The sequence below is a fragment of the Centruroides sculpturatus genome, unplaced genomic scaffold, assembly GCF_000671375.1.
Source record: "Centruroides sculpturatus isolate CEXI.00-Female unplaced genomic scaffold, Cexi_2.0 scaffold726, whole genome shotgun sequence".
Classification (NCBI taxonomy): Eukaryota; Metazoa; Arthropoda; class Arachnida; order Scorpiones; family Buthidae; genus Centruroides; species Centruroides sculpturatus.
The window spans coordinates 376,907-401,157 of record NW_019384840.1 but is presented as its reverse complement, the minus strand read 5'-3'; the positions used below and the strand labels follow the sequence as shown (position 1 = coordinate 401,157).

The following is a 24,251-nucleotide window of genomic DNA, read 5'->3' as shown; positions in this document are numbered from 1 at the left end:
TATAATAAAAAAAAAAAAACAGGAAAATTAGATAAGATTATCATTTCATTTATAAGAAAGCAATCGCAAATTGGAAGACTCCTCTTTCTAATCAAAGAATCTATAATTTTTCATTTTTAAAATAATTTATTTCTCTGCCAGATCTGGAGATCAAAACAATTTAAATTCGACTGCGTTATACTTCTTTCGTTAATCGTCATTCCGAATTAAATCGGATGAGTATAAACTTCTTAATGTCTTATTCACGGGTAATAACTTTCAAAGAACTTTATTAACCTTCTGATAATAAATTATGACAACAGAAAACATCTGTTCAGATCCTACTGTTTTACATCATTAGTTTTGCCTTTTTTTTCATTCACTTTTACTAATTATACATAGATTACGAGTTTCTTTCTACGATTTCTTATATGAAAAAATTAATAAAAATCATAAATAACTTTGAATAATAAATTAAAAAGTAATGCAAAATCGAATTAAAATGATTGTGTAACGTTTTTCTGATGTAGATCTAAGAGCATTTCGGATATGTGAGAGTTTCGATTTCTTGAAAGCTTTCTCTGTGAAAGTTTCCGTAGGTTTCTCTTTAAACTGGTCAATCGATTTGGTTGAATAATCTCTGATGTGACTGTAGATATTCGATTTTGTAGATCCGAGACCAAAATCGAACAACATAGCAGAATATGCTGAGAATTTTTATGTATATAGATTGAACATATTGTTAAGCGCACTTTGAACTCTAAATGACAAATAAAATAAGAAATTGCAACGGAAAAGTTTGAAATAATATAAAATTAATAAAATAACATGCTTCATTATTATATTTTAGATTAATTGTTACTTTAATTAAAATACTAGCATTTTATTTGATCTTGGAATTACTGAAACTCGATGAGGAAACTTAATACAAATTGTTTCCAGTCGATAGACTGAGGTAGATGACATGTTTCCATGACGACCAAAGGGGGAAGGAACTTACATCACCGGAAACGGAAATCGTACCGGAAGCGAGGCAGGAACACTCCCTCCTGTCCAATGGGGTGCAATTAGGTCAAGATTTACTTGCAACTAACGTATGTTCCTCGATATAGTTAATGGCAATCCAGGATATTGAAGGAAGTTTTCTAGAGTTTCCGGATCTTAATTCAAATATTTTAACAATGTTTCTTTTATGATTACGCTAATATTGATAGAATAACGGCAAGAATCGCTGAAAAGTATTATTCAAACTATATTCAGAAGACTGTATTTCGCAAAGCTAACAGAATAGATTTACTATAGTCATTGAAAGAGAGTTCTATGTCATGGGTATATATATGAAAGCGGTCCTGAGATCATCAATCTATTTACAGAAACTTTTGACATTCCGATTTTCCGATATCATCGAACATTACATTATTGAGAGAGAAAAAAGATGATTTCAGGTTTTATACTGTCAGTTTATGATTTTTATTCCAATGAAAAATTGAAGAAATATTAGTCAATGTTATCACGGTATTGCAATGGATGCAGTTTACTGATAAAATGTTATGAGGTTTATGCTATATTTTATATGATTTATTGGAAGAATTTATTATTTTTAACCATAAAGAAGATCACGTAACGCATAAGCACAGTAATGGAGCCAACTTAACTTTGCTCAGCTATTTTCGTAAATCTATTTTCTCCGAATTATTATCTGCTTTATATTCTCTATTTTGTTTACATTTTATTTTTAGCTTCTTATATAAAAACTTTATATATTGCTACTAAGAATACTTTTGACTTAAAATATTTACTAGATTGAATTTTCCTTTTAAAATATACACAAACCTAGAATAATTTATTAAAATATATTCTAATAAAATGTGCACAAAAGCATTATAAATGAATCAACCATAATAAAATTTAATAATTTAATATACTTTTTATAACCCTTTAGTATTTAAATAATTAAGATTTTAAATTATTTTTGTGTTTATAACGCATTCGAATAACAGAATATACAATTTACACGTAGAAAAATCATTTCTTCATTTCTAGCTTTCACAATCTAACGTGAAAGTTGTCTGTCTGTGTTGAAATAAAGATTAATCTTAGACTACAACTTCTAGAAAGAATTGACCTGGTAGTCTATCCAATCCTTTGGACAAGTACAGCTCACAACAGCTTATCTTCAAAACACGATCTTTAGTCCTAGTGCAGTAGAATGGATAAAGGAATCCTAAAGTAGACCAACATGATCGCTTCATTTTGGCAAGGCAAAAAATTAGTTTTCTTATTTCTTTATCCAGGATCTAAGACGGTTAATGCACAGAGCTCAAATGTCCGAGAAGCGCGCATTGAAGGTTAAATCTTAATTCTGTAAAAGAACATCACACAAATATGTTTTATCTTATGTGACAAATAGCTAAAAAATCATGAAATGTTTGTAATTTTTATTGGAATTATATACAACCTTTTCAAAAATTCAAGTGTTAAGTTTATTTTTGTATGATCTTAAGTTTAGTAGATTGAATAGTTTTTTCAATAATCTTTATTGAATAATATAAAGTTTTAAAATATGTTATTACTAAATATAACATTACTGAAAAACTAAGACATATCAAATACAGGAATATAAAAAATAGTAGAAGATATATTAGTTTATGAAATAAATTCGAAGGTTTAAATTATTAAAACATTAAAACTTAAGAATTTTGTTGAGACTAATTTAAAATTCTTATAAATTTATATTTAAAACATTTCTCGCTATAGACTATAAGCATTTAAAAATATCAATAATGCAAAACATTGTTCTAGGAAAGGAAATTATAGAAAAATTGTGAAAATTTGCGATATTTTATAATTCATATAATCATATAGTTTTATCTATTATATTTTATTCATTTATGGTATTTTATTAAAATTATTTTTTTATTAACTTCCTGTGTTTACTTATGGAGATATTATCTGTAATTTATATTATAAAATTCTTCCACGATTTTAATTAATAATCTGAAAATTTTTAACTCAATTGTTTGAATATTTTCTGACTACTTTAGTTAATTATTTGTAGAATATTTAAACTTTATTTTTTATTTATAATTATTATATAACTATGTTTATGTTAAAATATATCTATAATAATTCACCACACCATGAATGAGAAAAAGCAAATGTAACACCTGAATTTTGTTGTTATTTTTCGACTTTATATCATGTTAGAACCAAATATCAGCTGTCAGGCTGTAAATATCATGATCTGGGTCTTATCACTGTTGAAGTTTAGGAGATTTTTCAGGATAATATTCTGCCAAATTTATGAGAAACCATAGAAATATTTATAATTTACTTGATAAAATTTTATATAAGGAGAAAAAAGATATCAAAATTTTAGCATTTCTTCAAGTATAAATTCTCATAAAATGCATTAAATATTATACATTTAAAATAATTTACGTAACACGAAAAAACGTTTTTCAAACATTTTTCTTTTGAATTTATTCATATTGATACATTTTAAATGATTTAAAGAAATAATTCAAGAAAACTGAATATAATGCCAAAAGAAATGTAAACTTTTAACAGAAATTTATATGTATTTTCTCTAATATGCAGATTTATACTTTTATGAGTTAAATTATCAACTTGTGTATTACAAGATAATTTAAATAGTGCTTTCTCGCATCATTTTCTTTAAAAAAAGTTTTGAAAACGTTATTAATTACTTGAAATCTGTAGATTTAGAATACGATGACAAAAATAAACTTAATGTTTATGATATTATCATTTTTAACTTTTAAATTGGCCTAATTAAGCTGTTTATCTAGACTTAGAAGATTATTTCTCATCATCTATTTAATGTTAAACGATTTCATTAAAAAATCTCATCGTAACGGAGGTGGGATCTAAAACGTAAGACATTTCTTCTATTTTGATAATTTCCATGCAGTTTATTTTATAATATACGTAGAAAGTTGTCTTGCAAGGTAATATGCATAATAATTTTGTATTTAATTGAAATTTTCTTGCATCTTTGATGCTAACTTACAATTTATTGCTAAATGAATTTTTTAAAGTAATATATAGTTTTGAATACTAATTAATATTCTGACGCTAATTTTTTAGTAATGAATATTAATTAAAGAAATGTTTGTAGATTTCATGGAAATAGATAAAAAATAAATAACAATTAACTGCAACATGAACGTCTATATGCTTTGAAATTTGCCTTGCAACTTAACACTCTTCGTTATATAATACCATACATAATCAGGATCGGGTACAGGCAATACCTGTAAATGATTTTTAGATCTATAACTGTATTAGAAAGTTAGGGAGCGATGAGTAAGGGAATAAATAAATGACGAAAAATAATTACTATATATAATTGATAAGATTTATTAAGCAAATTAGAAATTGTACAAAACAATATAAAAGTTACAAATTGTAATATTGTAACCCTTTACATTTAGCCTATATTGAAAAATTAAATGATATACAATATCTTCAAAATTTTCAGCTTTTATTGTACAAATAGCTTCGTTAGATTTAGTCTACTAAGTTTTATTGAGGAATAATAATCATTACAGTAATAATATGTGATTACAATATGACGCTTAACTACATAGTTGTTATAGACTACATATTATTGATACAATCATGATTTTCTTACGCTTGATAAACTCGATTGTATTTTTCTACAAATTAAGATACATATTTACATCCAAGAGTTTCCCCAATATCAAAGATTTTATTACTGGTTTATCTGATACGAATATAAAATTATATAACCGCTATTTGTTCAAATTTCAAATTTATAATCTATATAAACCGTATTGAGAAAATGTCAATTAATGGACAGTTCAACAGTGTTAGATTCACACAAATTTATCTTCACACGCACAATGACCGAGCTAAAGCTTCAAACCATCAAAGCAGCAGATAGCAACTCGCGACTCTTCAAAGTGATGTCATTAATCTCATTACTTTAGGAATATTTCTCCTATGTTTAGAATGTATACAATAGTTTATTCATGCATATATATGCAGAGCAAATATAATTACATTGATTATAATATTTTAACCTAAGAAATATATCTTTATTACTTTGTTTATATTTTATTGTAATCTCGGCTTGCACTTTCAATAAAGTATAGATAATAAATAAATAAACACTAATGGCAACAAATGTATAAAATAATAAACATTAAATAAATTTTACAACTTTTTCTTATACGATAGATAATATAATCACTACATAAATAGTATATATAAAGCAAACAACCATTCAAAATATAAATAAATGTATTTAAAAAAATGTATAAGTGTAACAGTATCATCTAATGAATTTATCTTATCATTTTAAAGAATAAAGAGGGGAGTCTTTGATATAATTAGTATTGTAATGTAATTATTGGAGCACTTATAGTTTAAGATATCTTTTTTGTAATTTTACATGAAAACTGACCAGCAATTTCATACAAGTTAATAATACTCATACATCTATTATTAAAAAAACATAATTTGATTTAAGTTTCACTGATGCAGATTATAGATTTTTCTCGGCATTGATCTTACTCATACATTTTTTAAGTAAAAAATACATAATAAAAATTTTACTTAACAAAATAATGAAAAGACTAGCAACAGGCATACTTAAAATATTAAATGTAATATATTGTTTAGATGAATCATTATAAATTGCTTATAATCCTCATTTTTTGGCAACTGAATTTTTTTATATCTATATAAAGGATTTTTTTAGAATAACTAAACTAAATATTTTCTCAGATGATGTTAGGAATACGAAGTTTTTTGAAGATCATCATTCGAGAACTACATTGTTTACCGAAAGATAACAGAAATGAGCTAAAGCTAATGTTATATTTAGCTGATTTTTGATTTTATAAAATGTTATGATTTCTAAATTAAAAATTCCTTACTCAAACAACTTTTCTTTCAGCCATAATTTATTGCCATCTGTTTTATGTAAAAATATTAAATTGTATTTGATTTTGCAACGCAATTATAAACCAAAAACAGTAACGTTTCATTTGATGCCAATCAATAAAATATCCTATCATTTCCTTGAGAATTCAGGTTCGAATCAGATATAAACCTTATCGATGTTTCATGTTAAATTCGAATCTAGATACGTTATCCATTTCTCATCCTTGCTATTTGACCTCATTGCAGTTTAAGCGCTGTGACTGCTTTGAAGCGCAAGTGAGACTAGTTACATAACCTATTAGGCTATGCATTAGTATCGCATTACAAAACTGCTCAATATTTACCATACATATGATAGTGTCTGCATGAGAGGTTATCTCACATATTAAGATGCGCTTTCATTTCTCAGATGCTATATACTTCAATCTGAAGAAATCTGTCATAGTAATTGCCAAACGGAATTGATAGGTAATGTGTACAGTTGTATGCAGTTATTATTAATGATGATGATATGTAGTGATTAATAGCAAAATGAAGCGATTATTAACTTTTGAGACAACTTTCGAAGCAGATAAATATGGAACGTTTTGAATTTTGAACTTAATATTTTTGATGGTTTCTAGCACAAAGTACTTGTTGGTTTGCTAATTAAATTGTTTATTGGGTTGCAAAATAATTGTAATTATATTTTTGATTAAAAATAAAACGAAAATTATTTTTTACTATCAATCAAAATCGAAGAATAGATTTTATAGATTTATAATCGATTTTTCGAAAAGACAATTTAATCGAAGTAATTTTATAATTTTTTCCGAAATATAAAATATCCCAGGATATTTATTATAATATCAAAATTTGCATTACATATTTTAAAATTCTATACTATGTCTGCATGAGTGACCAAATATATTTCTATAACTGAATAATGCATTTTTAAAAATGAATAATATGTATAATATCGATAATTATTCGTACTTAACTCGAGTTTTTAGCATTTAATTAGAAACTATTTATGATTTTTATTATATAAAATCTAAAATACAGTTTGAAAAATCTAACTTTTAATAGTATACAGTACACTAGTCTTTTAAATAAAATTCTTTAAACCAGATGTCTCCAAACTCCTTCAAGGATTCTTCAAGTCTCTCTTCTTTTTTTCTTTTGACAATACAGTCATTAAGGCCAATAATTAATTAATTAAATCCGATGAGCTAGTATTAATGCGTACACTGTTTCCATAGCGAAGGTCTTAGTGTGAAAATTTACATCCTGACACCCAATCGTCCTCCAACTAATTTTCAACCCCTGAAAATATCTTTTTGATAGATATACACTTTTTTGGAGACTCCTGCTATAAACAGTTAGGCTATACATAAAATTATGATTAATTTGAATTTGATATAAAGCAATTCTTCAGGAATAAATTTTAGAAAAAATTTAGAAAGATACAATTTACTATAAAATATGTTTTAAGAAGTGATCAAAGTATTACACTACGTTGATTTATTACTATTCTACTTATAAAGAAACTTTGCATTTTATATGTAGGCTACTAAATATATAAAAATTAAATTAAGTTTCTTTATTTAGATTTAATTTTTTAGGCGCATTACATACTCTGTAGCTGACATCAATTTTGTCGTTACGACGAACATAACCCGCAATGGAGACGGCGATGAAGGATTAGAATGAAGTTATAAACCAAATTACCCATGAAAAATCGCGAGAGTCAAGATCGAATTCAGACCTGATCCTAATAGGAGAATCTATTATTGTGAATTCACCTAATCGACTAACACGGAATTGAAATTTACATCCTGGATTATATTAATAAATGATTTGTTATATAATTCATTTAATTAGTTGAGAAGTTATGAATATTTTTCATTTAAAAATAAGGGAAAATAATTATTAACGATCAAGTAATAAATATATGTATGACATTTCTCATTCCAGAATTATCTGCATTTACTTTTCGAATTATCGAATTTTATAAATTTTTAAAACTAAAGTGAAGATGTGTATATTTATTATACCATAATTTACACAATATCTATCATTAAATAGGAGTCTGCAAATCTTATTAATATATACGGAGTAGCATCTTTACGGTATATATATTTTTTCATTTCATTTACAGCATCACATCCTCATTATCAACGGAAGTCGTTACGAGTTTCATCTACTATCTCCACCCCAAATCCAAGGCACACCCAAATCTAAATATCTTTTAATGTCGTCAATATGGCCGCCTGGTCCCTTATGTATCTAAAGTATTTTGAATGAAAGGAAATGAAGATCTCTTGCTTCTAAGCTAATGATCGTCTTAATAAATGACTGCATGAGAAATATTTCGTTATTAGACCTATATTATTCCTACGATTGTGTACTAATGGACACGTTACACAAAGATCTTTCCTAAAATTTAATTGTTTCTGCTGAACAAAAACTTGAATATTTAAATGATTAATCACGATTTTCCGAGAAAGATCTTTAATAATTTTCCAGATTTCCAAGTTATGTTTAAAATATATATTTTTATTTTTTATTCTAAAATATAGAAAATATATTCTCATTTTAAACGCATTAAATTTAGTCTTTTCTCGGAGTATATCTTTTTTGCAAATCAACATCGATCATTTAAAAGTAAAAATGAGAAAATTTTCCACCTGCAAGAAACAGAAGTATCATAAACAATTTTAGAATACTTATTAATAATTAAGTAGTAAGAAAATTACTAGACTGATCTCAGCGTGCTCTTTACAGTTCGGATAGAGTAATGTGGAGAATTCGAGAAAACAGAAAATAGCAGTTGTACGTCAGATGCAGACTCCGATCTCCTAAAAGCCACTTTGTGCTCCGTACAGTCTCATTAATGTTTCAATACTCAATTAGCGAGTGTATAGAAGAGATGGTAGATTAGAAAGACGAAGGGTCGATCGTAGCAGGTGTTCGCATGACGTCATTCCGAAAGCTTATGATACCGAACAGGATCAGTCACGTGCTCAACAACTCTCTTCCAAAAAGACTTTTCTCGTATTAACGATAATCTTTGCAATATCTAGGAAAAAATGAAATCAGAATTGCTTAATTTGACAATTTTTTACGATAAATCCGATTAATAGTTCTAAAAATAAATGACAAAAATCCATTTTTGTTTAATTATTAAGATACAATCGTCCTAGAAGTTTTTGATCAAGAGTATGACACTTTAAAAAAAATATTGTTTAAAAAAAGCATCTAAGTTAAAACGTAGAAATGATTAAAATAATATTCACATTATACAAATTTTAATTCTTTATGTTCTGGCAAGAAAAGAGAATGCAGAAATTGTATATTTTTGTTAGAAGAATTAAAAATTGAACATGTTATCGCCATAGTAATAATGAATAGTTAAATAAAATTTCAGATTAATACGTAATGATGAATTTCGAGTGTGTTGGTTAGAAATAACATTATCGATTGCGCAACATAGACTTCAGAAAAAGATGTAATACAGATATGTTTCTTGGAATTAGAGAGGAGAAATTACATGGTTCTAACAGAGTAATTTTATCGTGTCCTATATCCCATATTACATCATCATGTACAGTACAGTGCTACACGTTGTTTATTAATTATAAAAATCACTGTAGGAAATATTGGTGTATTTCGTATTAGGAATGCAATTAAATGGAGAAAATAAATCTTATAAAATCTGTAATTATTAACTTATAAAGTAAATTTATAGGTAATTATCGCAAAATGTTGCGAAATATTTTAAAGTACAAAAGATATGATAATCAGATTTAAAATAAATGTATTTTATCGGATTATTTCTTAAATTTCATAAGTGAATTAGATTTTAAATAAATTGATCATGCATATAATAAAGTCAAAATGGATGAAGTAAGCGGATATAAGTAATAATTTACATAGATACTCGCTGATTATTGGTTATAATGCAGAATTACCCATTTACTTTAATTATTATTAAAGTAAATAATAGTTTATTAAAAAATAGTAAACTTTATTTAATATAATTATATTCTTTTTTATCTGTAGAATATGTATGTTGAAGCTTACGCTTTTTAAAATCATTTTAATGAAAAATGAACTTTATTTATTTAATTGGATTATTAATAAAATGTTATATGATCCTTAGAAATCGTATATAGTTTCTTCCAATAACTAAACTAAATTCAACGTCGAATCTTTCCAGTTGCTGCACAACATAACAATAATAATAAAAGGAATCATATAGCCTAATATATAAAAATATATGTAGGAATATATAATTTTTTTGTTATTTTTATAAATAACATATATATATATATATTCAAATTAAGCCTACACTGTCAATAATAAAAACATAATATACATGAAATATTCATTATCGACCAATTTACATACTAAATAGCAAATTCACAATATTTCTTATGATTTTTTTAAGGTTAAAATTATCTCTACATAAACATTTTTTCATACCCAATTTAATAAGTTTATCAATAAATTAAAACAACAAATAAAAATGAAAATTTCAAAGATGAGCGTTATAACTAGTAGAAGTTCTATCAAAAATTTTTCTGTTTTATTATAGTTAAGTGACATTAAAATTGCTTTATTTTACACAGATGTAACAAAAAACTCTATGAATTTTAAAAAATAGTAAGGGTTTTTCTTAATTTTTGGCTTAGATTAGGTTAAAGTTGAACTTCCTTTTATTTCTCCCCATCTGTCTTCACCCTCTATGACATCTCCCTAACAATGCAAAGAATTCTGGTTAAAATTCGATTTGGTCTTTTGTTATTTTTCATAAACAGTTCGGGTCGAATGTCATTCTTATTTCTCTACGATCTTATTGCAGACGGTGTGAGTTAGAATACGGGTGAAGTAACCACAATGGACAAAATCGAGATAGGATATAAAGCCTGTAGGGAGCTAGTGTCTCGCATCAACAAATTTAAATGTAATCGATACCTATCTCATAATTCTTTTTTCACATATATTATTTAAGAGAAACTTTCCAATCGAATAGAATAGCACGTCTCGAAAGGATATTTTTATGTATTATCTATGTAGAAAATTAACCAAAAGTTTCATTTTTCCATTTTTATCTTCGACTAGCACTCCTATTTATCTTATTTTCTTTTTAAATATCTGTTTCGTCATAAAATTGATATAATAACATTATTCTTTGCATGAAATTATCTCAATGTTTTATGTTATCAATCCATTAAACTAAACTTATTAAAAAATTTTCCTGTAAAGAGGAGGAATACGGAGCAGAAAATGGATACAATACCGAGAGAAAGACAAAATTATAACATGAAATGTAGATAGATAATATTATAGAATATAATAATAGGTTTAATATAGTTGATAGTTTTACATGGATAAAGTAAAAAGATTTTGTAGACTATCTGAAGAGAGTTTGAATACTTGAAGTACTCATTCAAAGAAAAGTTTTGATGTGAAGAATGGCAAAATAAACACAAATCAGAAGTTATTACTATTGATTTGGATGGATATCTAGTAGAGAGAAATTGTTTAACTCTCAATTGCCTAATGTTAAATTTCAAATTATAATTGAAGTTAGTATATAATAGTAATGTTCAGCTATGAAAAATACTTTTTCGTTTGTTATAGAAAGTTCTTATCCGTAATTGTTTATTCTTATACGATTTTCTTTAAGATGAGATTAGAGTTTAAACTTCAAGCTATATTTAATAATAGATAGATATTTATTGTTTCTTCAAATAATTGAAGATAGCATCGACAGAAAGAAATCGAGTAATGTTTATTATAAGGTTTTAAAAAGGTCATCTCTGAATTTAATTTATTCTTGTTATTATTAACAAGAAAATAACCACATTTTAAGTAATTTGAAAAAAATTTATAGGCCTATAAATTCCCACTGTTTGTCTGTCCTTAATTTCGAGAATGGTCTTAGAAAGACGAAAGTCGAGACCATATTTAGAAAGCTTAGGGAAAGAGGCTCTGATTAACTATATAAGAACTTCCGATCTAGACCGGAAGTTAAAATTAAATTTTGATATAAATTTAATTTCAATTAAAAAGTTTTCTCCAGAAAGTAGTTACATAGATGACTGGCATGACTCTGTTATTATCAGGAAAAGTATAATGTTCAGTGGCAAGTCATGACTAATTTGAGGTGGAGAGCATATATTTTAAATTAAATTAATTAAAAATATGATTAAAAATTGCAGCACGGCATTCTGACAATGTCACAATAATGTTTGCTCGTTTCTCTTTCAATTTGTTCAGTAATTAAAGAAAATCGATAAATAAATCCAATTTCCTTTCAAAACATATATGGAAATATAGAATTGATTAATTTTTTAAAATTGTTGAACCTTGAATATTTTATTTCTGAAAAAAAAATTCAAATATAGTTTCTAAGCCATCTTGAAGTTTGACAGCTAAGTTTTGCGGAAATAAGATAATCTCCATTTAATAATATAGAATAGAGATAATCTCCATTTTATAGTATTAAGTTTCTTTGACATAGATATTGAATAAACCATTAAATGTGATATAAACTGTAGGTACTTATTTTGTAAAAAAATCCTATAACCTACCACGTAAAATTATTTTTAAAAATGTCAATTTTGTATCTACTTTGATACTAAATTGTTAAATATAGATAAAATTTATTAGCTATTTAAAAAAAATAATTTTTAAATAGGATAATATCATAACTGGAATATTGTCTAATAAATTTGATAATTCGATAAGGATGACAGAATGGCACTTTAAATGCAAAAAATAAAACCTGAAGTTATATTAAGGAGCAATGAACATATTTATTTAATGACAGAGCTAAATAGATTATTCTGATACTTATAGTTTTAAATGTTTGGAGTAGCCAGATTCAAATGTGAACAGATGGGATTTTCTCAGAGAAGATCAGAGAATATTTGTTCCTTGTTACAACACTTATTTATCAAATAATTTGTTGAAATAGTATAACAGATATTAAAATTCAAATCAGATGAAAATTTATAACGAAATAAATTATTGTAATTTTATTACTTTCCATTTATTAAATTTTCTCGTTAAAAATTTTCTCGTGTATGATTTAGAAATGGTTTTATAAAATAAAATTAGGCAATTAAGTGGGTAATTTTTGTTTAAATATTTATATATCTTTCCAGAACAGTAACATTTTCTTGGTTTTTTTTTTTCAACAAAACTATATTGATATGGTAAAAAATATATAAAATGCTTTGTAAATTAAATTTAATTATGTTTCTATACATTTAGAAATAAAAATAATTATAAAAATTCGCTTTAATTCTTCGTAATTTTTATTAAATTTCCTTAATGAATACAGAGTAAGCGTTAATAATTTTGAATATTGAAAAATAGGCAAAAATCCTTCATTTTTCAAGTTTAATCCTTGGAAGTTTCTTTTAAAGGTTCTAAAAAAATTAATGAGAATAATGTTATCAGAAAAATATTTTTCGTTATGATATAAGGAAAAGAATAGATCAGTATAGAGATAAAAGAACTTACAAATGATTGGTTTGATAATAAAAGACCATCCGATGACCATCTTGATCCATACGGTTGAAGATAATGGAATTGTTTGGTAAATCTTTTTGTCTGACCTTAATCACTTTGATGCCGCCCCAGGTGTGCCATGACGTCAAATTCTTGATATCTATCTTTACTTGTTTTATTTTTTTTCATTACTTTTTATATTGAAAAAAGAAAGATAATTTGTCTCCAATCTTTGCAATATTCGTTATCGAATTATATAAGTTAGAGTTTACATCGTTGAAACTTACTTTATAAGTCTCATTAAATAGAAAAATGCTTTACTCGATATGTATAATAATGCATCAAAGGTAAACCCAATTGAATTTCACCATGAATTTATTCAGTCCAATTATATTTTATCGATTTTATCTTCAAATCTGTTATCTTTTTGATAAACAAAGGAATATATTTTTTTAAACATTTAAAACTAATTTTACGGATATTACTTCATTTTTAACGATTAATTTTATAGCAATTATATTAAAGTAAACTTTTGAAAAGTTAATTTTTAATAAACTTCCCTGAAAGAGAAAATAATTTAACTTTTAATTGATTTTCTGTTAATACTACAATAATGATATTTTAATTTCACATTTTCCTATTTTATTTTATACAAGTTAAAGATAATTATATACTATTTTTACGCTATACAGATTCAAATTTTTGGATATAATTCCGATTTATATAATAATTTTACCGAAGCCATGTACAAAGCTCAAGGATTAGTTGGAATAGCTCTGTTAATCCAGGTAAGATATATTATTTTTCTAAGTTTTCAAAATTAATCATTATATATTTAAACTGTTAATTTCCATTTATCAACCACTAGATAAAACGATTAAAATTGATTTGTGAATCGTTTCAGATTAAGTTTAGTTAATGGATGGATAATCAAACGTTAAATTATCCAAATCGTAAATCTCTATTGGATTAATAGAATTTACTGCGGTTTATGGTATTATTTGTAGAATAGATTTATATGTCTAATGTAAATAAAATATTAGTTTGAAAGTTATAAGAGTTTTTTAAAAAATAATTGAAAAGCTTTCAAGTTTATTTATTTATTTATTTGTTAATGTAAATGCTAGTACACTTTCTAGTATCAAAACATTACTAAAGAAATCTTGTGAATTGTTATCATCAAATATGATCTTATGGAAAATTTACTTTTCACGAATAAAATTTTAAAAAGTTATTTAAAATTCCTGTAAAATCGAGTAGTGTTTAATGAATGAAATGTTCATTCATTTTCCTTCGATTGAAGTATGTTTGGCTTCAATGTTTAATCAATCATCAAATATGATCTTATGGAAAATTTACTTTTCACGAATAAAATTTTAAAAAGTTATTTAAAATTCCGGTAAAATCGAGTAGTGTTTAATGAATGAAATGTTCATTCATTTTCCTTCGATTGAAGTATGTTCGGCTTCAATGTTTAATCAATTAAAAAAATACTGTATTGTAGAAAATGTTTTTGAAAAATAAGATTTAATATTAAATAAAAATCAGGAAGACAATTATAATTAAAATGCACAAGTTCAGAAGAAATATTAAAATAGAGTAAAAGTGTCTTCACAATTCGTTATTTTTTACACCTCGGGATTAGAAAATGTAGTCTTATGAAGGCTACGGCGGAGTCGAACTTTATTTGGAGGCTCTCGTCCTTCTCAATATGCTAAACACACGTTAAAAATCCCTCTGGTGACGGCACAATTGTAAAATTATACAATAAATAATTTTACAATTGTACCATCACCAGAGGGATTTTTAACGTGTGTTTAGCATATTGAGAAGGACGAGAGCCTCCAAATAAAGTTCGACTCCGCCGTAGCCTTCATAAGACTACATTTTCTAATCCCGAGGTGTAAAAAATAACGAATTGTGAAGACACTTTTACCCTATTTTAATATTTCTTCTGAACTTGTGAATTTTAATAAAATTTAAAGTATCTCTAGTAAATTCGGTCCGAGAAACGAGAAGATTGTCATTTATTTACTACAAATTTATTAAAAGTATTGAATAAATAATTATTTTAATATTAAAGTTTTCGAATCTAGATTAAACTTTAGTGATCGTCTACAAAATACATATTCGTATTTTTTATCTATATTTTTATTCCAAATATTTATGATTGTACTTTACATTATCCACCAAAAAGTTACTTTAAAAAAGCTGAAAGTGTTATTATTAAGCTGTATTCAAACTGAGTTCAAGAAAACAATCAGATGTAATAATAAAAGCATCTTTATTCAATAAATGGTCAAAATTTTCCTTTAAATTTATAACGCAAAATTCGATACAAAGACACGTTTTTTTCTATTAAAAGTTTTAAACTAAGAACACTTTAAGTATGAAACATAAATTTCACTTATAAATAGCATGTGAGTTAAGTTGTTAAAAAATATCCACATTAGAAAGTATTCAGAAATCTTTCCAGAGTTTTGTCATAGATTGAATTACTAGAAGTTTTAATGGCCGATATAAAACTTTATTATCTTCTCAAAATGCAAAAGTATCAACTAAAGAGTTTTGTTAATGCATTTCGTAACAGAAGGAGCACGATAATAGTTTCCGTAAAACAGTATATAATGATGATGTCTTGATTACGAAATAAACCATCATTAATGTTCTAACGAAATAATGTAAGGACATATCTTTAATAACTAAAAAGCCTTTATCACGATAAACCAGCAAAATCTTAATAAATTGTAGACTATATTAGTAACCGCAATTTGTTAAGATAACGTTTTAAGAATGTGAGAAGCTTTTAGAATAAGAAAATAATTCTTATAAATACATTTAAAAAAATTGTATGTTCTTCTGTTTTAAATATCCTTTATAAATAAAATTTTTTACTTTAACTTAATTAATATATTTTATTGTTTATTACTTATGAGTAATTGCAGAAAAATTAAAACAATATTTAAAAAAATCGAATAATTCTAACAAAATAATTGAATCTAATCTATTTAAAATCTGCCTGAAAACTCAATTTTAAGAGAAATTATTGCTTACATAATAGGTTAATTTTACTTAATCAATACTTTTGAGAGCTGTTATCAATGTATAAAAGTATTTACAATTGATAAAATAAAAAAATTATTCACTTTTAAGCTTTGTCTTTATAAATTAAAATTTAAACAAATATAATTAATTTAAAAAGAAATAATTAATTTGTAATAGTTTTATTAAGAATTCATAATATTTATTTAAGTAATTTTATAAGCTTAAGAAGTTTATTAATTTACTTTTTATGAATATATTATTTTTCCCATTTAAAATAGCCAAGAAAAAAAATTTAAAAATAGTGAAAAATTCGAAAGAAATATTTAATATAAAATTACACGTAATCTATTTTAAAAGAAATAAGTAATTTTAGCTTTAAGTATTTTTCATGAATCGATATTTCAAGAGTTTTATGTAATTAATGGATATTGATTTTCGCATCATGATAATTATTTTATGATGATGTTAAAATGTAATATTCAGAAAGGAACGACTAATAATTACTATCAATAAGGCAAAATAAAAATAGTAGACCCGGTAAAGTAAAAAACAAAGAAAGAAAATTAGATCAGATATCGTATTAAAGTTTTTATTTTTTCTAAATTTAATATCACACTAATGATTCTCTTCAGTTTCTCCCCATCTTTTAAAATTAATAGGTTTATTATTATTAACACGTAATCTTTTAATTTTATTAACATTTTTTAAAATCTTTTATTAAAAAAATTCAATTAAATATAATTAACTATAAATGTTAATTAGGTATTACGTTTTATGGTTGTTTACAGATAGGAGAAATGACAAATATAGAACTTCGACTGCTCACCAGCCAACTACATCAAATCCTGTACAAAGGTGAGAGTCATTTGGGATTTATCAGATGGTGTGTAAAGTCCGATCTCAATTCCCATCTATGCAGTATTTGTTCTTGCTGGTCATTTAGCCAGAATAACAAAAGTTACTGCTCTTTTGAAATGTTTCTCCTGGAAACATTTAAGCAACCAACTTGTTAAATAATGGACGAAAGAACTTTCCCTTACACTGATATATGTTTGTGATGGGTTCAATTACTTTTTAAAGGAGGTGAAGAAGAATGAGTTGAGTGCTTTGGGATTTCCTATTCACTTTTGTGTTCATGAAGTAATCTGTGTTCAGCCGAAACAGAAGCGAATATAAATTGAATACGACATCGGCCGTAATGAATCATTTATGGATTAGTGATTATGGTGCGAAATGACTGATGGTTATAATTAATGTTGTTACAAACATATATGATTAAGTAAAGGCGAATGACCAAGTTGAACTATAAGGTTATATATTAAATCGATGATGGAAAATATTGGTAAATTATACTCAAATAATAAACTGGAAAGGTATTCAAAAGAAACTGTTTCTTCTCGTCGTAATAAATTAATATAAAAATAACTTTTAATGATTTGCTTACAATTTTAAATAATTTTTAATTGATTGGCAGAGTGTTAAATAAATAATTCATATTCTTTATAATAAATTTTAATTATAATTATTTTATAAGTTGTATAAAATACGCTGGATATATAAATACATTACTTCAAATAAATCAGAATACAATTTAGTGAAGTAAAAATCAGAAAATAATTTTCTTTCTAGTTTTTTTCCTTCATGTTCAAATATTTAAACCGATCAAAAAGCAAAGAACAATAATATTATGTAATAAACTTAAGTTCTAAATCAATAAATGCAGTTAAATCTACATTGAAAGTGAATTATAATTGAAATTCAATCTTTTATTCTCTTCTGTCTGTAATGCTTTAAAAATATTATTTTGTCAAACTTATATTGAAATTTAGAAATTAAACTTTTATTATTTTCTGAAAATAGTGATAAGTAGATTTTATGATCCAATAGATTCCGATTTATTTATCTTTTAAATGGGAGAATATCCAGGAAAGTACTAAGAGAAGGTCTATCTGATCGATAGAAAATTTATGTGAAAGAAAAATCGAATAGAAGGAGAATAGAAAGAAAATTGAGAAAAATAATACTTAAATGAAAACTGCAATTTTAATTTATTTATGTAAGAAGTAGACAATTTATCTGAACGTTTTCTCTTTCAATATTTATTATTTTAATATTAAATTTTAAATATATATTTTTAAAACTTGCTTAAAACATTTCTATAAATTAACTAATAAAATTACTATTCTGTAAATGTTTTCCTGGTTAAAATAAAAACTTATATATTCTATCCAATTTATCTTTAAATATTAAATTAGAAGCATGTATTTATATTCTTGAAACGAAATTTGTGATATATATATATATATATACACTTTTTCCATTGTGTGTGGTGTATATCAAACACTATATTATTCACAACAAATGCAAATTTATGGTAAAGAAAGCCTCTTAAGTGCTCCATCCCTAAGGAGAGAATGTGTTTAGGTGGTATTTGTGGTTACTTGAACCTCTGCGTATCTAAAACGTTTTGTTATAATTACAGTAGTTTCGCTTCATAAATTTCCTGAATTCTGTAGTAAAAGATTCTTAGTCACCTGACAGATTTATTATTTCGTTCCACTAATTATCGTTACTTCATTTCTCCAATACTGTCACGTTGCGTTTGCACCCGATTAGGATACACCCAATAGTCGTAAATTCTTCTCATCTAGTAACGTATTCATTGCTAACGAGCTAATAATGGAGTCAAAGAAGGGTGGAGATAGCTGCATATCTAAGATATTAAAATGTCTAGACAATGTTAATGCAGTCTACTTAAAGAAAAAAAATACACTTTTGTCCGTCGCCTTTTTTTTTTCTTTTGTTCTGACACCCTGGTTACTGTAGACTAAATTTTCGTACTGCTAACTTGCTGCTTATCAGGCGAAATTTGTATGCTATACAAGCTTGCCTTTTAAATCTATTAAAGTATAATATATTCGTGACAATTTTGTATGCTTAAAATAATTTTTTGAAAAGTTTTCTCGGCAGTAATTTATTAAACGCTTAAAATAAACAAATTAAAATAACTTTATAACAAAAATAAATGATCTAAATCACGTTTTCAGGTTATCAAAATGTGAAATTCTTCAAAATATAAGATCTAAAATTACAAAATACTAAATAATTTGCATATTTTTAATAATGTGGATTAAAAATTTATATAATAATCAATTTAATTTCCTTAAATATAAAAATATAATCGAATTAATTATTATATTTTGTCATTTTATTACAGTCTAGAATATCAATATAAAAGTTTAAAATATAATTAATTTTTTTAATATTTAAAATAGAATAATAAATTAAATGATTTATAGCTATTTTATTTATAAAAATTAACAATATGTTTTTTTTTTCAAAATTCTTAAATATAGGAAAATTAATAAATTTCATTATGCAATTTTAAGCAAAGAGCGATTTTCAAATTGATTAATTCATTATAAAGCAGTTCATTTAAAAATCCTTAAGGCATTTAGATTTAATCGTCTTATCGGTTAGAATAATGTTTGGTATAATTGAAATAATTTTCTAGACATCTATGTAATTGCTTAATGTCTTTTTGAATAAAATTTAAGAAAATTAATTTCCTTTGATATTACTATTTAATGTAAAACACATCCAATATTAAATATTCAATGAATTAATGCATCATTAGTGCATTAGTTAGTGGAATTTTCAATTTTCTATTCAAATGAATATATTATTACATCTCTCATTTTTATGAAGTTGCAAAATTCAAAACCGTCCAAACATATGCATTCGCGTTAAAATATGAAACAGTATTTAATTATACATATAAATCTAAGTTCATTTTGTCAAATAATACATCTAGCATTGAATTTGTAAACATTTTTACTATTGTATGACATAAATTCTTAATTATAAAACAAAAATATAGATATTAATTAATAAATTTCATTGAAAATTTAGTGTTCGATTATATAATATCTTAAAATATTTATTTCTGATCTATTTGCTTCTATTTGTTTAAAAAAATATGAAAGAAAAATGTTTCATTATTTATTTTTATTAAAAATAAGTATTAATTTTATAAAAATCTCGAGTTCATTATTTAAACAAGTTTATTGTTAAAGTGTAAATTTAACTTTATATATGGATACAGTTGTTATTGATCAGAATATTGATCGGTTGTGTGGTCGATTCCTCTTATCAATTGACTCGCATTTATTACAGTTAATATTTGAAATAGTATGACTTATAAATTAAATCGATTATACAATGAGTTATAATTTGAAATAATCATTTTCTAATCACTGAAACTTGCCCAGCATAAAAAATTTATAATATAATATAATATATTTTATAATAGGAAAATATATATTACATCAATTCTTTGTTAGTTTGTCGTGTTATGAAATTAATTTAGAATTAATTGCAACTACTTGAATTAATGAACGTACTAATTTGTAATTTAGAACGTTCGTAATTCAAATATAGTACAATAGTAAACTTGCCTCACTAACTCAAGATATTATAAATGATTTATATAATAAACAAACATCTTCAGGATTATTATTACAGCTTGATAATAAATCATTGTATTACGATTAAGCTTTAAAAAGTTATATCCTGCGGCGTCGTAACAATAATTTAATAATATAAAATTTTTTTACAACACGCTTTATAAAATTTTAATCCACATGGCGATAAAATAGGATCTGCTATTATAAATCATATTTTCCAAGTACTCATTTGAGAATGCTTTACTTTTACTGTGTAAATAATTAAACATGCGTATGTGAAAGTTTCTTCGTTAAGCAAGTGCATTAAATATTATTAATGAACTACGTGAGTTTAATATGCGACTCTTTCAATTTTTATAAGGTCAAAAATATTTTAGAAAATAGTTTGAAGATTTTTATAGCAAGTTTCGATTTTTGTCTATTAATTAATTTAGAATAAATATAATTAATTATTTTTTTCCGTGCCCGTTGCAGGGCAGGATGCTTTTCTAAAGTCACTCTCTGTAAAGGAATTACTGCCAGATACTGAACATTATATGACATACGAAGGATCAACAACAATGCCTGGATGTCATGAAACAGTCTCCTGGATAGTAATGAATAGACCCCTTTATATAACAAGGCAGCAGGTAAGTCCTTAAAAATGAATAAATACAAATTAGCAGAAAAGAGTGTTTCTGATTTAACCTTTAACATTATTAACTTCTAATGAGATTATAAATATTTGGCTAAACTATAAAATATTATAAATAATTTTCTGCAGTTTTAATAAATAATAGCTTCAATAAATAAATTTTAATCAAACTTTCTGGGATTAATTTAATATTTAATCATTTGGGAGAGTTTTTTTCATTACTACTAATGAAACCATTAGTTGTAATGATTGATGTAAAATTAAACAATTTAAACTTCATTCTTAAGTGTTTAAATTTTAAATTCGAAGATTATATATTGAGAAGGAAATAGGAGATTTAATTTACTTATAAAAGAATTCTCTGTAAGAGAATGTTTTATTTAACATGTCATTCTAGAAATTTATATAAATTACAGAAGTAGAACGCTTATAGTTTATACCGAATAATTATAAATATAATCATTATTACTTTATTAAATAAAAATAGTAAATTAAGTAACAAAACTCAGTAAAAAATATTGACATTAAAAATAATTCTTATTAACGATATCAGTAATTTTTAAAATTTTAATTTAAAAAAATACCAGAAAAAGTTTTTAAAAATGTAAAAATTTAAAAATAATACTTTGTAAGATACTGTAAGACTGTACACACAATATATTGTTTGTACGATACTTTACAAATGAGCTTAAACTTATATAAAACGTTTCCAATTAAAAGATTATAAATATTTAAAACTTGTTTTAATATTTTCATAAAATAGCTTCTAAAACTCCATTATCATTTTAAAATATTAATTAATTATTTATTTATTTCATGTAAAGATTTCTTAACAGATTTTAATATTAAATATATTATACTTAGGAATTTTAATTTATTTTTCATATTATTCCATAAATAATAATTTATTTGGCTGTAATTTATATAGATTACGCTAAAANTATATATATGCCGATAAAGTGTTATTTATCTTATCCGTTTCATTATTTTGAAAAAATATTAAAACAAATTTACTTTGATAAATTACTGTAGAAAATATATTTATGCTCATTTCTTTTCTTATGTTATTTTATATCTTTTTCTATTTCTGTCTTCGATTGCCATTCTTTTCTTTGTACTGTTTTATCCTTTGTGAGTAGTAAGAAGGGCAAACAGTTACTTATTGTTAGAATATTGATATTGGCCAGATTTGTGATAAGAATCGATCGACATAAATGAGGATTGAGAACCGAAATTTCGGTTCGTAATCATCATTGAAGAATTCAGAGATTTGGAGTAGATTCTTATCGTTTTACCATTCCATTAATATTCTGAATATCACAGAAATTACTGATAAATTCAATAATAATAAATAGATCTAAATTATTCTTACAAAAGTCATATATTAGAATGTACTGTACGATAATTAAATAAATCAATAACATTAAATTCTCGAATTTATTTCCTTTAAAATTAGAGACTTTGTCAATAATTATACAGTGTCAAAGCAGATGTCAATAGATTGATTAACCTGATACTATTTATACAGTATGCTTTATATAGAATAAATGAGCTCCAGCAAAGAGTAATTCAGACTGTCAAGGTATTAAGTTCTACTAAACATTGTAAATAACATTTGTAACTTTTAATAGACATGCAATATAAATTAGTTTCTAAGGTAAATTTAAGGTTACTTAAGTACATATTTCGCCATCCTTAAATAATTTCTAGATAATTTTTTTCTCACTTTATATAATATATTTTTACTGAAAATGTATATTTTGTTTGGAGCAAAATTTATTTAACAGTAAAACTGTCTTTAAAAATTTATACATTTCCTGTAATGTTTCGAAAAAAATATTCTCCAAAGTTATTGCAAAGAATCCTTAAAATAATAAATATATTTAAATATTTTTCTTGAAAATTGTATATATTTTTTACATTCCTCCATTATAATATTCGAGGCTTATTTTCCAGGGGCATCCATAAAAAGAATTGATTTCACGGTTCCTTTCATACACACAAGAAAAATGTTTTTATCTTTTGCCAAGGATTCTAAATATTTTATCATATATCGTGCTATATACGTGTATTTATTACATGATTTATAAATTATTAGTTACGTTTCTTAAAAAAAATTAAAGTAAGAATAATTTTACCGATTTCTTTAGATTAAAAATTAAAACGTATAATGGACTGTTAATAAATAGTTGTAAACAAATGGAGCATTTTTTCATTAATCACTTGTAATAAAAATTCAGCCTTGTAATTTTAAGAAAGATTTACTAGTTAAAGAACTGTTATTTATACACATCATTACAAACTGCTTTAAATAATTATGTCGCAGCATGAAATGATAATTTTGACTCTATCTTAGCGAGAATTCAGCAATTAACAAGTTCTTTTGACGCTTATATCTACGTCCGATTATTCATCTTGTCACGAAAAACATTAAAGTGCTAATTTCTTCAACCTCCACATAGTTAATTACATCGAATTAGTTCGTTTGTCATTCAACTTCTATTAACTATTCTCTCTATTCGCCGAATCAGATACTTTGAAGAAGAAATATTGCTAAAATTGCGACTGCAAACTAATAATTGAAGCCATTTAAATCTTTAAAATATTCAAATGGTTCTCTTAAAAAAGAGGAACAATTTTAACTTTTAATTTTGAGTTTGCAGTTTCTTTTTTTCCCTTTAATAAAT

The 24,251-nt window shown here is 24.8% G+C and overlaps 1 protein-coding gene across 1 annotated transcript in view; it reads left to right on the top strand.

The window, feature by feature from the left end:
* Window positions 1-24,251, top strand: part of LOC111630291 (carbonic anhydrase-related protein 10-like) — a 47,377-nt gene that overhangs the window by 5,514 nt on the left and 17,612 nt on the right. Inside the window, exons 3-5 of the mRNA XM_023374378.1 lie at window positions 14,112-14,207; window positions 17,253-17,319; window positions 21,405-21,559. Of these exons, the coding sequence (XP_023230146.1) occupies window positions 14,112-14,207; window positions 17,253-17,319; window positions 21,405-21,559 (318 nt within the window). The remainder of the gene's footprint in view (window positions 1-14,111; window positions 14,208-17,252; window positions 17,320-21,404; window positions 21,560-24,251) is intronic.